The sequence below is a fragment of the Sesamum indicum genome, linkage group LG8 (assembly GCF_000512975.1).
Source record: "Sesamum indicum cultivar Zhongzhi No. 13 linkage group LG8, S_indicum_v1.0, whole genome shotgun sequence".
NCBI lineage: Eukaryota > Viridiplantae > Streptophyta > Magnoliopsida > Lamiales > Pedaliaceae > Sesamum > Sesamum indicum.
In genome coordinates, this window is record NC_026152.1 from 9255625 (window position 1) to 9265902 (window position 10278).

Consider the following 10278-nt stretch of genomic DNA (forward strand, 5'->3'; position numbering starts at 1 on the left):
AACTCTATTCACCGCTTTCTCAATCTCGGAACTGGATCTACTTTCCTCGCATTCTCTAAATGAATTGCGTTATGGTCCTAAACTCTCGATATATCATATGTAATGATAGATTAAGGCAAGTTTGTCTTTCGGAAGAGGTGAGAGTGGTGGGGAAAGAAAGTTATAATCATACCCGTATTCAGAGCGCCAAAGATAGAAGCGGTACCCATAAAGTGGCGGAGCTGAAGGCTATGCTGTCTCCCTACCGCTCCGTTGGGTCAACGTAACGAAATTAGTCCAGTTTCAGTTCTTACTCTAACTGCAATCTATCTATATAGGATAAAAGTGACCGCCCTCGATCACAAACGAAAAATTTCATAAGAGAAGAAAGATGGTATCGTAAAGTAGTCTATTCGAGAATGGTATAAATATCTGAAATAATTCATTATCAATCTGCTATTGATATATACCAATTCTTGCACTAATCACAAAACACAACCTTAAAATTAAGACATTGATTTAATGTCTCATGAAGACTCGAACTTATAAATTAAATGCAAAAGTGTGACATTTGCTCTTTCATCTCAGAAGGTTCATTGATGATCTTTCTTCTTCTTCCTTCATTTATGGAAGAACCATTAGAAGTTGGAACATTTCTTTTCATTACCACATGAATGTTACTCTACATATTTTGTAGACATTTAATATGGCGAAAGCATAACGGGTTCCATCATCCAGTAGATCTGCAAACACCTCTGCCTAAAGTTCAAGAAATACGAAATTCTCCACGTTTGGATAAAAAGAGATTGAACAAATAATAGCCATCAAATTATCATCAGAACATGTCATGATCTCAAGACCAGTTCTTACATCATGTACAGGAACAAGGATGGTCCGACTAAAAAGAGATTGAATAAATGCTGTACCCAGCAATCCTACCAGTACAGTTTCTAGGCTAAAATCTCCAATCTACAATTGGATCGCAATATACTTCTAAAGATGATTCTAACAGTATACTTATAGACCGATGGATTTGAGATGCACTAACCAGTCCTTATCTCCAGTGTGATACGCCTAGTCACGATGATAAAATTAACCAACTATTGCAAGTAGGTTCAGTCATGTCCGCGAAGCACTCCTCTCCTGGAATCTCCAAGAAGTTCATCTGGACAACATTGAAAAATAGTGGTTCACTTTAAATGGATGGGCTGAACCAAGGTTATATGAACAGTATAACTGGGATCATGCCCGCTCATTCTGGACATGGTAGAATTACGGTTACAAAAGCCTCGTGCAGATAGGTACTTGATGTGCCAAAAAATAAAATTTATTTAAAAAAAAAAACATAGCCAAACATACACACAATTTATATATAGGCAAAGTTGATCCAGGCATTCATCTTACCATGCTCATCTTCATCATCGCCATTTTGAGTTGTGAAAAACGGTGTGAGGTAGTTCCTATCTAATGCAGTAAAAGATGCAGTGCTGCAAGAAAGAATCCAGAACCATAATAATCAATTGAAAAGAGGATGTTAAAATGGAATTCCAGAAATTACTTTTCATACCTCTTATGGAACTCTTTTAGTTTCATCTTGAACCGGCTCCCAGATGATGATTCCCCCTCGTAGCTAGGAGCTCTGTAGCCGCTATTTGCCTCAAAGCTCTGAACATAAGGAAGATGATGATTAATAATTGGCAAATTCTCTTATCAAATTTTGTCAACTACTCCTTCAGATCATGTAAACCAAATATTCTGCTTTCAGGAAAGAGATCATAGAATTTATCTATCTTTTCCATTTTCAGTTGGCTAATACCATTATTACTCTTGTACCAGCTTTTCAGCAGAAAGTGCAGGATGAGACAACTAAGTTATAATGTTGACTTACTTCGCCAAGTGGGGCATCATGGCCGTCACCCACAACTTGTAAAGCTTCCAGCATGGTTCCTGTTGATCCTCCTATCAGTAAGACCTGAAATTTTCCAACAACATAAATGTCAAGAATACCACAACTATATTCCATAATGAAGACTTATGAAATGCCTCATTCCACTTCAGTAATTTCTAGTGCCGAAGTGAAGTGTGAGCACATATGTATGATAATCTAATAAACTAGAGAACGTGAGATAAATGAGTGGCATTTAAACTAAAGTTTCTCTACCAAAAAAAAAAAAACGCATAAATTGGTGTATTAAGCCTTGAATAATGGTCAGAAGAAAACTGAGTGCTAACACATCTCTTCAAGCTAGTCCACAACCAACCACCAGAGAATATAAATGAAACTATGGCTACTAATTGGCTTTTCCAACAATATGGTGCCGAGGCACCATGAACAAATTATATCAAATGCCATATCAGTCCAGTTGCATATGCTGCCTGAAAGGACCTATTTTCCCATTTAAGCATCAAGATAAATCTAGTCAATTTAAAAACTAACAGTTTTGACTTACCGTCAGAACAACTATCGCAGTTGTCGCAGTGAATATTGTCTGACCATGCCCTTCTGGAAGGTCATGAACTGATTGCAGTGCTAGGGCAAAGGCCATAGCCCCTCGGAGCCCTGTAATGAATATTTATTAGTATATGTGTGCAAAATTGCTAAGCACAAAAGGTAGAAGGGTAGAGAATGTTGACTGGAGTGCATATAAGAGAAAGCAGTTCAAACAACTAGAATTTCATCTCCACCTACCGCTGTACCAAAGTGCTTTCTGATGCTTCATTGGTATTTTTCTGTGCGAAGGTCGGACCAAATTCACCAAATATGCGCACGAGAACACATTTGCAGCTCTTCATAAAACAGGTATAAAAAGGTTTAATAATTGCTCAAAATTACTATGTAACAACATCACTCACATCTAACAACCAAAACACTATAGGCAAAGCATGGGGCTACTTTGTCCCTTTTACATAAGAGGAATGAACAGAACTTTCAGAATAAGGCAAACTACGCATACCTTGCAATTCCAATGAACAACTGGTATAATTTGGAGCAAGTTATGGGAAAACAGCAGTTGATCTCAGTAAGTTCAAACAAAAATGACTCATTTTGGAATTTTCACTACAGGAGGATACAATAGAAAAAAAGACAAATCCCATATGAGACCAGCTGTGCTTTTCCATGGCAATGTCAAATCCCATGTATATAAATCTGCAAAATGGACAAAAAGTAAGAATGTGGAAGATACACTAGAAAAAATCCTATAAGTACATGACTAAATGATTGCTTACACAAAAGTTTCTGCCAAAGATGATATCAGATGGAAAAATGCAGCTGTAAATTTCTGAGAATTATCCGACAAGTTCGAGAAAGTATAGTGCTTCATGACCTAGCACAAATAACCCAGGTGACCATGTTTCATCACATTATCATGCCAAATCCAAAGTAAAATGAGTTCCACTTACTATTCCAGTAAACAATATGGACACGATACCCGAGAGGCCAAACCCTTCAGCTAGCATGTATCTAGGAAAAAATCACATGAGAACATAAGTTGAGCACCAAGGAAACTCAAAAAGATACATAGTCCTTTCATAATAAAAGATAGGCCAGCTAAAAGGTATCTTACGAGAAATATGGGAAGAGAACGAACAGACAGCACTCCAAATTATGAAGACTGTACAGAAGTAGTTAAAAATTGCAATTAGAATTTGTCATGGATAAATCAAATCTCGAATCTAAAAATATTGAAGATATGTGCTTACTTGTCAATATCCAAACCCGCATACTTGAAAAGGTTCTGGAAGTCAAGGCTACAACAGAGCTCAATATGAGTTTAAAACAATTGAAAGCAAGTGTTGACTCAGAATAATAACAACCATTTAAAAAGGATATCAAAGCAGATGTGAATCCAACTCCAACCCCTGCAGTTCAGAAACAAACTATACTTAGTAGCTTAGATATATGTGTTCTCTCCAGAATTTTTCGGTAAGAAATATTATAATAGAACCGTAGCAAAAAAAAAATAGCAAGAAAAGTTCTATGATCAGATGATGAAGATAGAATATAGTATAAGACCTTATTTTAGCAGGGTTGAAGAATACATAGATCTCAACCCCGAAGAGTTGGGCTTTGTTGAGCGGAGTGTGTGTTGAGGGAAATGTGTAGGTCTCATTATTGTCAAATTAAAAGATACAACACATATTAACTCAACTTCAGAAAATCCAGACAAAAGGAATTTTCAATAAATAAGCACACCAAAATAATTCTTTTTTTTTTTTAAAAAAAAATAAGTCACACCAAAATAATTCACAAACAGCTAGCAGTTCCTGTGTTCCACTCCCTTTCTCCCTAATCAGTAAACTTAGATCTTGAAGCAGTTTAAAGGGTACAAGAATAATAAATAATTGCTGGTGAATCCATGACATATCCCATAAAATGATTGAAATTTAAGATTCATGTAATTTGCTTTTCCTGTGCCGATGAGGGTTTCCAAATTTACTCTAATGTTCTTCTTTTCAAATCAAAGCACAATTGTTCTCAGCGAAACAAAGATATGGTTTCCACATAAATTGTTCATTAATCAGTCAACAAGTTCTCAAGATCTGGAAGGATCTGGAGGAAAGATAAGAAAATCATACATCATCAGAAAATTGGGGAAAAACATGATAGTTTCATGTCGGTAAAACTTTGATAACTCTAAAGAGTCAAGCATAAACTGGGAACATCAAAACACAAACTGTTTGAATTGTTATAGGGTCCAGCACCAAACCTGCTGACATAGAGCCAACAAAAGTCTCAAGAAATCTGACCACGATCATGAGAAAGTTTTGACCACTTGACATATTGCTTCTCACCAATGACATTGTCCTACAAAATTATAAAAGTAGGTTATTAATGACTGAATCTGCAACCTCATACTCATTATGATGGATAACTGCAATTTGACTGACCTGTACAAAGAAATTGCCATCTTCAAACAGCGTAACATACATAATTCAACAAAAAATTAGTGAATTAATAAATAACCTGATCAATAATATCCATATTTTAGCATCAATGTAAACCAACAAAACTTACTGCATCGTTTAGCACAGATTCGCCAAAGACCAAAGCATAGAGATTCACATCTGTACCAAGTTCCTGCAGACAGGAATGAACTAGAAATCTTTAGTAGTTTAGCTAGGGTTTAAGTGGGATTTCAATGGCATAAAGTGATATTACTTCAGAAGTTTTCATCCAGAAATGTAGAACTTCCAGAGTTATACACTTGAATGCAAAAAGCTACATTCATCACCAAAGGAGAAAAGGCAAAGGACTCAAACACAAAAATTCAACTGTTAAAAAACATCGATCTGCTAACAAGGTAAAGATATCGAACTTAAAACATGATCTATTAAACCTAATAGCAATTAAACAAGAATTCCGCTCAGTTATATTAACAACTTGTCACTTAGACTACCTAAGGAAACATTATAATAATCAAACTCTTTTCAGGTAAAAACATAGTATTCACCACAGATGATACTGTTTTCTATGCAAACAAGAGCTACGCTTGAGTGACTATCACTCACGTAGTTGCACAAAGATCAATAATTCTATTGAATAAAAACAGCGAAAGTTAATCCACTCAATCAGCATATCCATCAATATAGTAAAAACTTCTAAAACCATCTAATGCCGAAAGAAACTTAATCGTAATTACAAAAGAATAATAATTCAGAGGCTAAATCACATGAACAAGGTGTAGCTACCTCATAGAACATGGTAGCAGACGTGGGTAGTGTTACAGTGTGCAAGCTCTATCAATGTAATTGAAAAACCATAAGTGAAATTACATGTAGACTTTATATCCACCTAGTGCATTTTTCCTCCTGTAATAATTTCTTTACATGTCCAACAAAAACATTCTCAAATATTGCAACGTGTGATCCATGAAATATTAAACTAGCAAAGCTGGCAGTGAAGAAACATTGCACATGACAAATCTAAGCACCAGGTCACCTGAAATATAGACAATACAGTGACAGGATCAGTAGCTGAGATGAGAGCACCAAACATTAGACACTCGACAAATGGAAGTTTGTACATGAGATATGTAACTCCACCTAGGTATCTGTAATAGGAGACATTAAATTGTAAGGTTAGCAAACTAGTGATTAGATAAATACCCCCTAAATTAGAGCACTTAAATTTGTAAGACATTTATAGTATGGAACTAATTGATACTCACACCAAAACGCCTGTGACAACAGAAGCTACAAAAGTCCCAAAAATTGCAAATGTCACAATGGCTCCAAAGTTAGAAAAGAATGGTTTCTGCCAATCACAGAAATGAAGGTACTGAGCTCATAGAATTAAGTTCATTTCGATATTAGAGAATGAAAGTAAGAAACTATTAGGGAATACTGAGTAATTTGTTTCGGTTAGTTTTCAGGTTTGGCCTTAAGCATTGAAGAGAAGATATAAGCAGAAACATCCTCTCAGACATTACATCTAGAAACCTGAACAATTGAGAACTCAGTTTGCCCCTTGCCCATCTTCCCTTCTATAAACTTCACACTGAAGCTCTTACTTATAAAAGAGAATTGGTCGTCGTTAGGTCAATGCAAAGTTCTTCCATTATTTTCTTGAATTGTATTTGGTGTTTGCACACTTGTGCCCACTAGGGTAGAATAAGGCGTGAGACAGAACAGTCTTCTTGGTCCCTTTTCCAACATTCAAAAGAAAAAGCAGTACAAAAAGTTAAACATGGATAAACTTACAGGTTGCATACTGAAGCCCGACTGGGTGCGCACAAAAGCCAGAAAAAAGTTAAGGAAATCATGCGCCTGGTGAAACCATGAACGAGTAGGAAACAAGATTGAACAGTGGCAAACATTTAGATTTAAAACAAAGTCGGTCCACGACTCCACGGTTCAAGGATATAATATGATCGGGGGCAGCAGAAACAAGAAGAAGAACTCCTCGTGGAAGTTGAACCAAGACCTGTAAAACCAAATTAAATTATCAAAGAATTCCATAATCCTACAGATAGGGTTTATAGCGAACCAAAAGAAGATAAAATGTACAAGGAAATCATGAATATAACGAGGTAACCTTATGCTATTCTCCGTATTGGAAATATTAGCTAGTCCACCCACAATTAAACCTGTACCCCAAATTAAAATTCCATTACACCACAAGACATCCAAAACCGTAATCAGATAACAAAGTGATCATCATCATGATTAAGTAAAGGCAACCGAATTAAAAAATATAAATCGCAGCTAAAATTACCAATCAAGAGAGAAGCACTGGCTTCTGGAAGGTAATAGATTCGGTGACGACGAAGAACGTGGCCGAGGACGAATGAGAGAACGAGCATCATGATCTGTAGAAGAATCCCAACGCCGGCAGCTCGCTGTTCCTTCCCCGGGCTCCCCATCGAATCGGCCGGAGATATTTGCAACTGTTCCATCCCGATTCCTCGGGACTGTTGTGCTTCTCACAAATCGTTCCACCAGCCGAAAAATACACACACCACAACTGAATCAAGAAACAAGTACACTTACCTATATCTCGAGTGTTGTGAATTTCTGGGCATCTTCCTATTTCTTGTTTGAAGAGAATTGTTTTGCAATTATCAGAATGAGGTGGTTGGTCGACCCGCTTAATTAAGGGTTATCTCACTGTTTTAAGTTAACATCTAAGCTAATTAATGTGCTGGATTCAAAACATTGTTAAATATAAAATTATATCTTTTTTAAATATATTTTGAAATTACACCTTCACCCTTTTCGAAAAATTCTATATTTACACCCGATCTATTTTTTTTAAAATTATGAATAAAAAATATTGACATTAGCAAAAAAGTTAGATAAAATTTTAATTTTGGTCCTAAATTAACATTTTCAAATATATATTTTTGTACTTATAAAATATTAAATGTAATATATTTATAGAAAGTGAGGTTAGCATTATTATATTTTTTCCTTATAAATATAAAATTATTACATATGTTAAATACGGTGAAAAATTAAAAGTTTATATAATTTTTTGCTAACTTCAACATTTTTCATTCTAATTTTAACAAAATTAGGTCATATATAAACGGATAATTTTTCAAAAGAGATGTAATTATAATTTCAAAATTTTATTTAGGGAAAAAGTATAACTTCATATTTTTAAATAAAATTTAAGTGTAATTAATACTATTATATATAATAAAAATAAATATAGAAAGAAACAATTTACCTAAAAATTGGTTTAATTTAAATTAAACTAATCATCGTTGCACGCGATCCCTGCGAAATATATATAAAAAAATTATAATATGAGATAAAGAGAAAAAAAAATTATAAGAATAAAGAAAAAATCAAACAAAAAAAACATGGCATGAGGTGACCGACAAAAAAAAATATTACAATTATAAATTTATTAAAAATATAGAAGTTTCTTAGAAAAATAAATACCAAAAAGTTTGCGGAAAGAGAAATATGGAGAGATAATTTTTTTATAAAATTATTAAAAAAATTACGATAAATTCACATTATTTATATAATAAAAAACAAAAAAATAATAAAAATACCAATCATACATCTGAACAAGAAATTAAGTCCACGAATTAAATGTATATTTGCATTAAACACCCCCAAGTTCTAGTTTTAAGCGTTTAACCCCAACAATGTTGGATATTATTATCGTCTTTTCTTCATGGTGATTTATACAATACAGTGCTATTTGCGGGGACGAGAGCTGATTGGACGGGAGCGCTCACGACGTGGCATCTCCACAGCTGCTAATTTCCCTGCCTGCTGTCTATGCCGATAATATTTTTCTTCATTCTCAGTAGAGCTCGCGAGAAGAGCACCTCCTCATTGCTTCAATTCCAAGCATTTTTTCGATGATGAGAACTCCATTTCTCTGAAGTTTACCCGCAGAATAACTGCTGTAGGAGGAGCGGCCTGGCGGATTCTGCTACTGGTAATGACGAGCAAAATGGTAGGAGTGGAATCCCCTGCCCACTTACCACTACAAGATTTCTGTAGAGCTCAAGCGTTCTCAAGTGCAAGTCGAGTTGTTTTCAGCACCTCTCAGCTCAATTGCAGCAATTTCAAGCATCACAGGCTTTACTGCTTCGCTTTATCGCACAAATATTCGTTTTACATCGATTCTCGGAGGAGAAATCACAAGGACACTACGTTTTCGGCGTTTGTCTGTCGTTCCTCCTTGGCTCCGCTGCAAACTGATCAGGTATTTTACTTTCTTTATCTTTTTGGGGGAGGGAGGGTGTTCAATGGTTCAAGTTATTTAAAATGAAGCGAAAATTTGGTCAATTTGTTTATGGATTTAGGAGGATTCTCAAAGAAAGGTTCCTGATGTTCAAACTTTGCTAAGAAGATTCTGGAAAGTGGCTGCTCCGTATTGGTCCTCCGATGATAAGATTCAGGCGCGGTGGCAACTGGCTGCCGTATTTGCTCTCACATTAGCGACCACTGGAATTTCCGTTGGCTTCAATTTTCTTGGCCGTGACTTTTATAACTCCCTAGCCAGTATGTTCTTTTTGACAGCCTCTTTTTTCTTTTTCTTGTTGGTGTTTACTGCATTTTTCATTAGCTTAATTTTCTGATACAATGGTGATTTCTGGCATGTTTTTGGGATTATGGAAGACAAGGATCAAGAACAATTTACCAAGCAATTGTTGTACTACCTGGCAAGTTTTGCTGGTGGAATTCCGGTGAGCACATTGCTCCACTTTCTTAGGTATTGTCTAGTTTATCTTTTCTGCATTCCTTATAGGACGTGGTCTGGCTTTGTTGCTTCTACTGAAATGCCTAACACGGGAAACAAGTTCAATTTCACTCTTCTTGTTTTCTTTAGTTGCTACCTTCGGTCATAAGAATGCAACTTTTTATGCAGTCTTTTCTTCTTCTTTCTTTTTTTTTTTTTTTAACAGAAGTTTTATGTAGTCGTTCACTATTGGATAGTTTACGTCAGGCATATCTCATATGCATCTTTCTAATGCATGTGGGATGCATGCGTTTTTATTATTTCCCACATGGATAGATATTAGTTTGTTGTATGAGTTATATAACAGATTTGCCTTACATTACCTATGCTCAATATAATCAGAAGAGGCCTTTTTCACATATTACTGAGTGTCTTCAGGGATTAGAAGTTATCACTCCATGTGAAGAGAAAGGGTAATTTTAATATCTCAAGTTTATTATTCTGCCATTCTAGACAACTAAATTAGCCTCCACATGTGTGTTAAAGTTCATCTGAATGTCTAAACTTTAGAATTCTGCCCTAATTGTGTTTATATATGTTCGGATATACATTCTTTCATGTTATACTTGTGACCAAACAAGGAAGAAATC

The 10278-nt window shown here is 35.3% G+C and overlaps 2 protein-coding genes across 2 annotated transcripts in view; one reads left to right on the top strand and one right to left on the bottom strand.

Moving 5' to 3' along the window:
- LOC105168082 (sodium/hydrogen exchanger 6-like) lies at window positions 786–7575 on the bottom strand. The gene is made up of 22 exons (XM_011088011.2): window positions 7196–7575; window positions 7016–7067; window positions 6845–6904; window positions 6682–6706; window positions 6150–6235; window positions 5921–6032; window positions 4997–5059; window positions 4870–4889; window positions 4689–4786; window positions 3812–3840; window positions 3682–3713; window positions 3546–3593; window positions 3382–3442; window positions 3208–3305; window positions 3052–3127; window positions 2934–2953; window positions 2669–2766; window positions 2430–2539; window positions 1868–1951; window positions 1547–1644; window positions 1384–1466; window positions 786–1144 (listed from the first exon to the last, which is right to left on the bottom strand). Exons 1-22 carry the CDS (start codon window positions 7374–7376, stop codon window positions 1095–1097), a joined length of 1584 nt encoding a protein of 527 aa, XP_011086313.1. The 5' UTR covers window positions 7377–7575; the 3' UTR covers window positions 786–1094.
- Window positions 8638–10278, top strand: part of LOC105168614 (ABC transporter D family member 2, chloroplastic) — a gene marked incomplete in the record, with an annotated part of 6433 nt that continues 4792 nt past the window's right edge. Inside the window, 3 exon segments of the mRNA XM_020696461.1 lie at window positions 8638–9151; window positions 9252–9450; window positions 9568–9635. Coding sequence (XP_020552120.1) covers window positions 8885–9151; window positions 9252–9450; window positions 9568–9635 — 534 coding nt within the window.

Bases quoted from the DNA above. Each gene is read 5' to 3' on its own strand.
- LOC105168082 (XM_011088011.2), bottom strand. From the start codon at position 7,376: ATGGAACAGTTGCAAATATCTCCGGCCGATTCGATGGGGAGCCCGGGG. The intron at 3,714-3,811 runs ATATCCTTTTTA...GACTTCCAGAAC, and splicing joins TTGGATTCACATCTGCTTTG to CTTTTCAAGTATGCGGGTTT. The intron at 2,767-2,933 runs GTATGCGTAGTT...TGTTTTATGAAG, and splicing joins TTGTTCATTGGAATTGCAAG to AGCTGCAAATGTGTTCTCGT.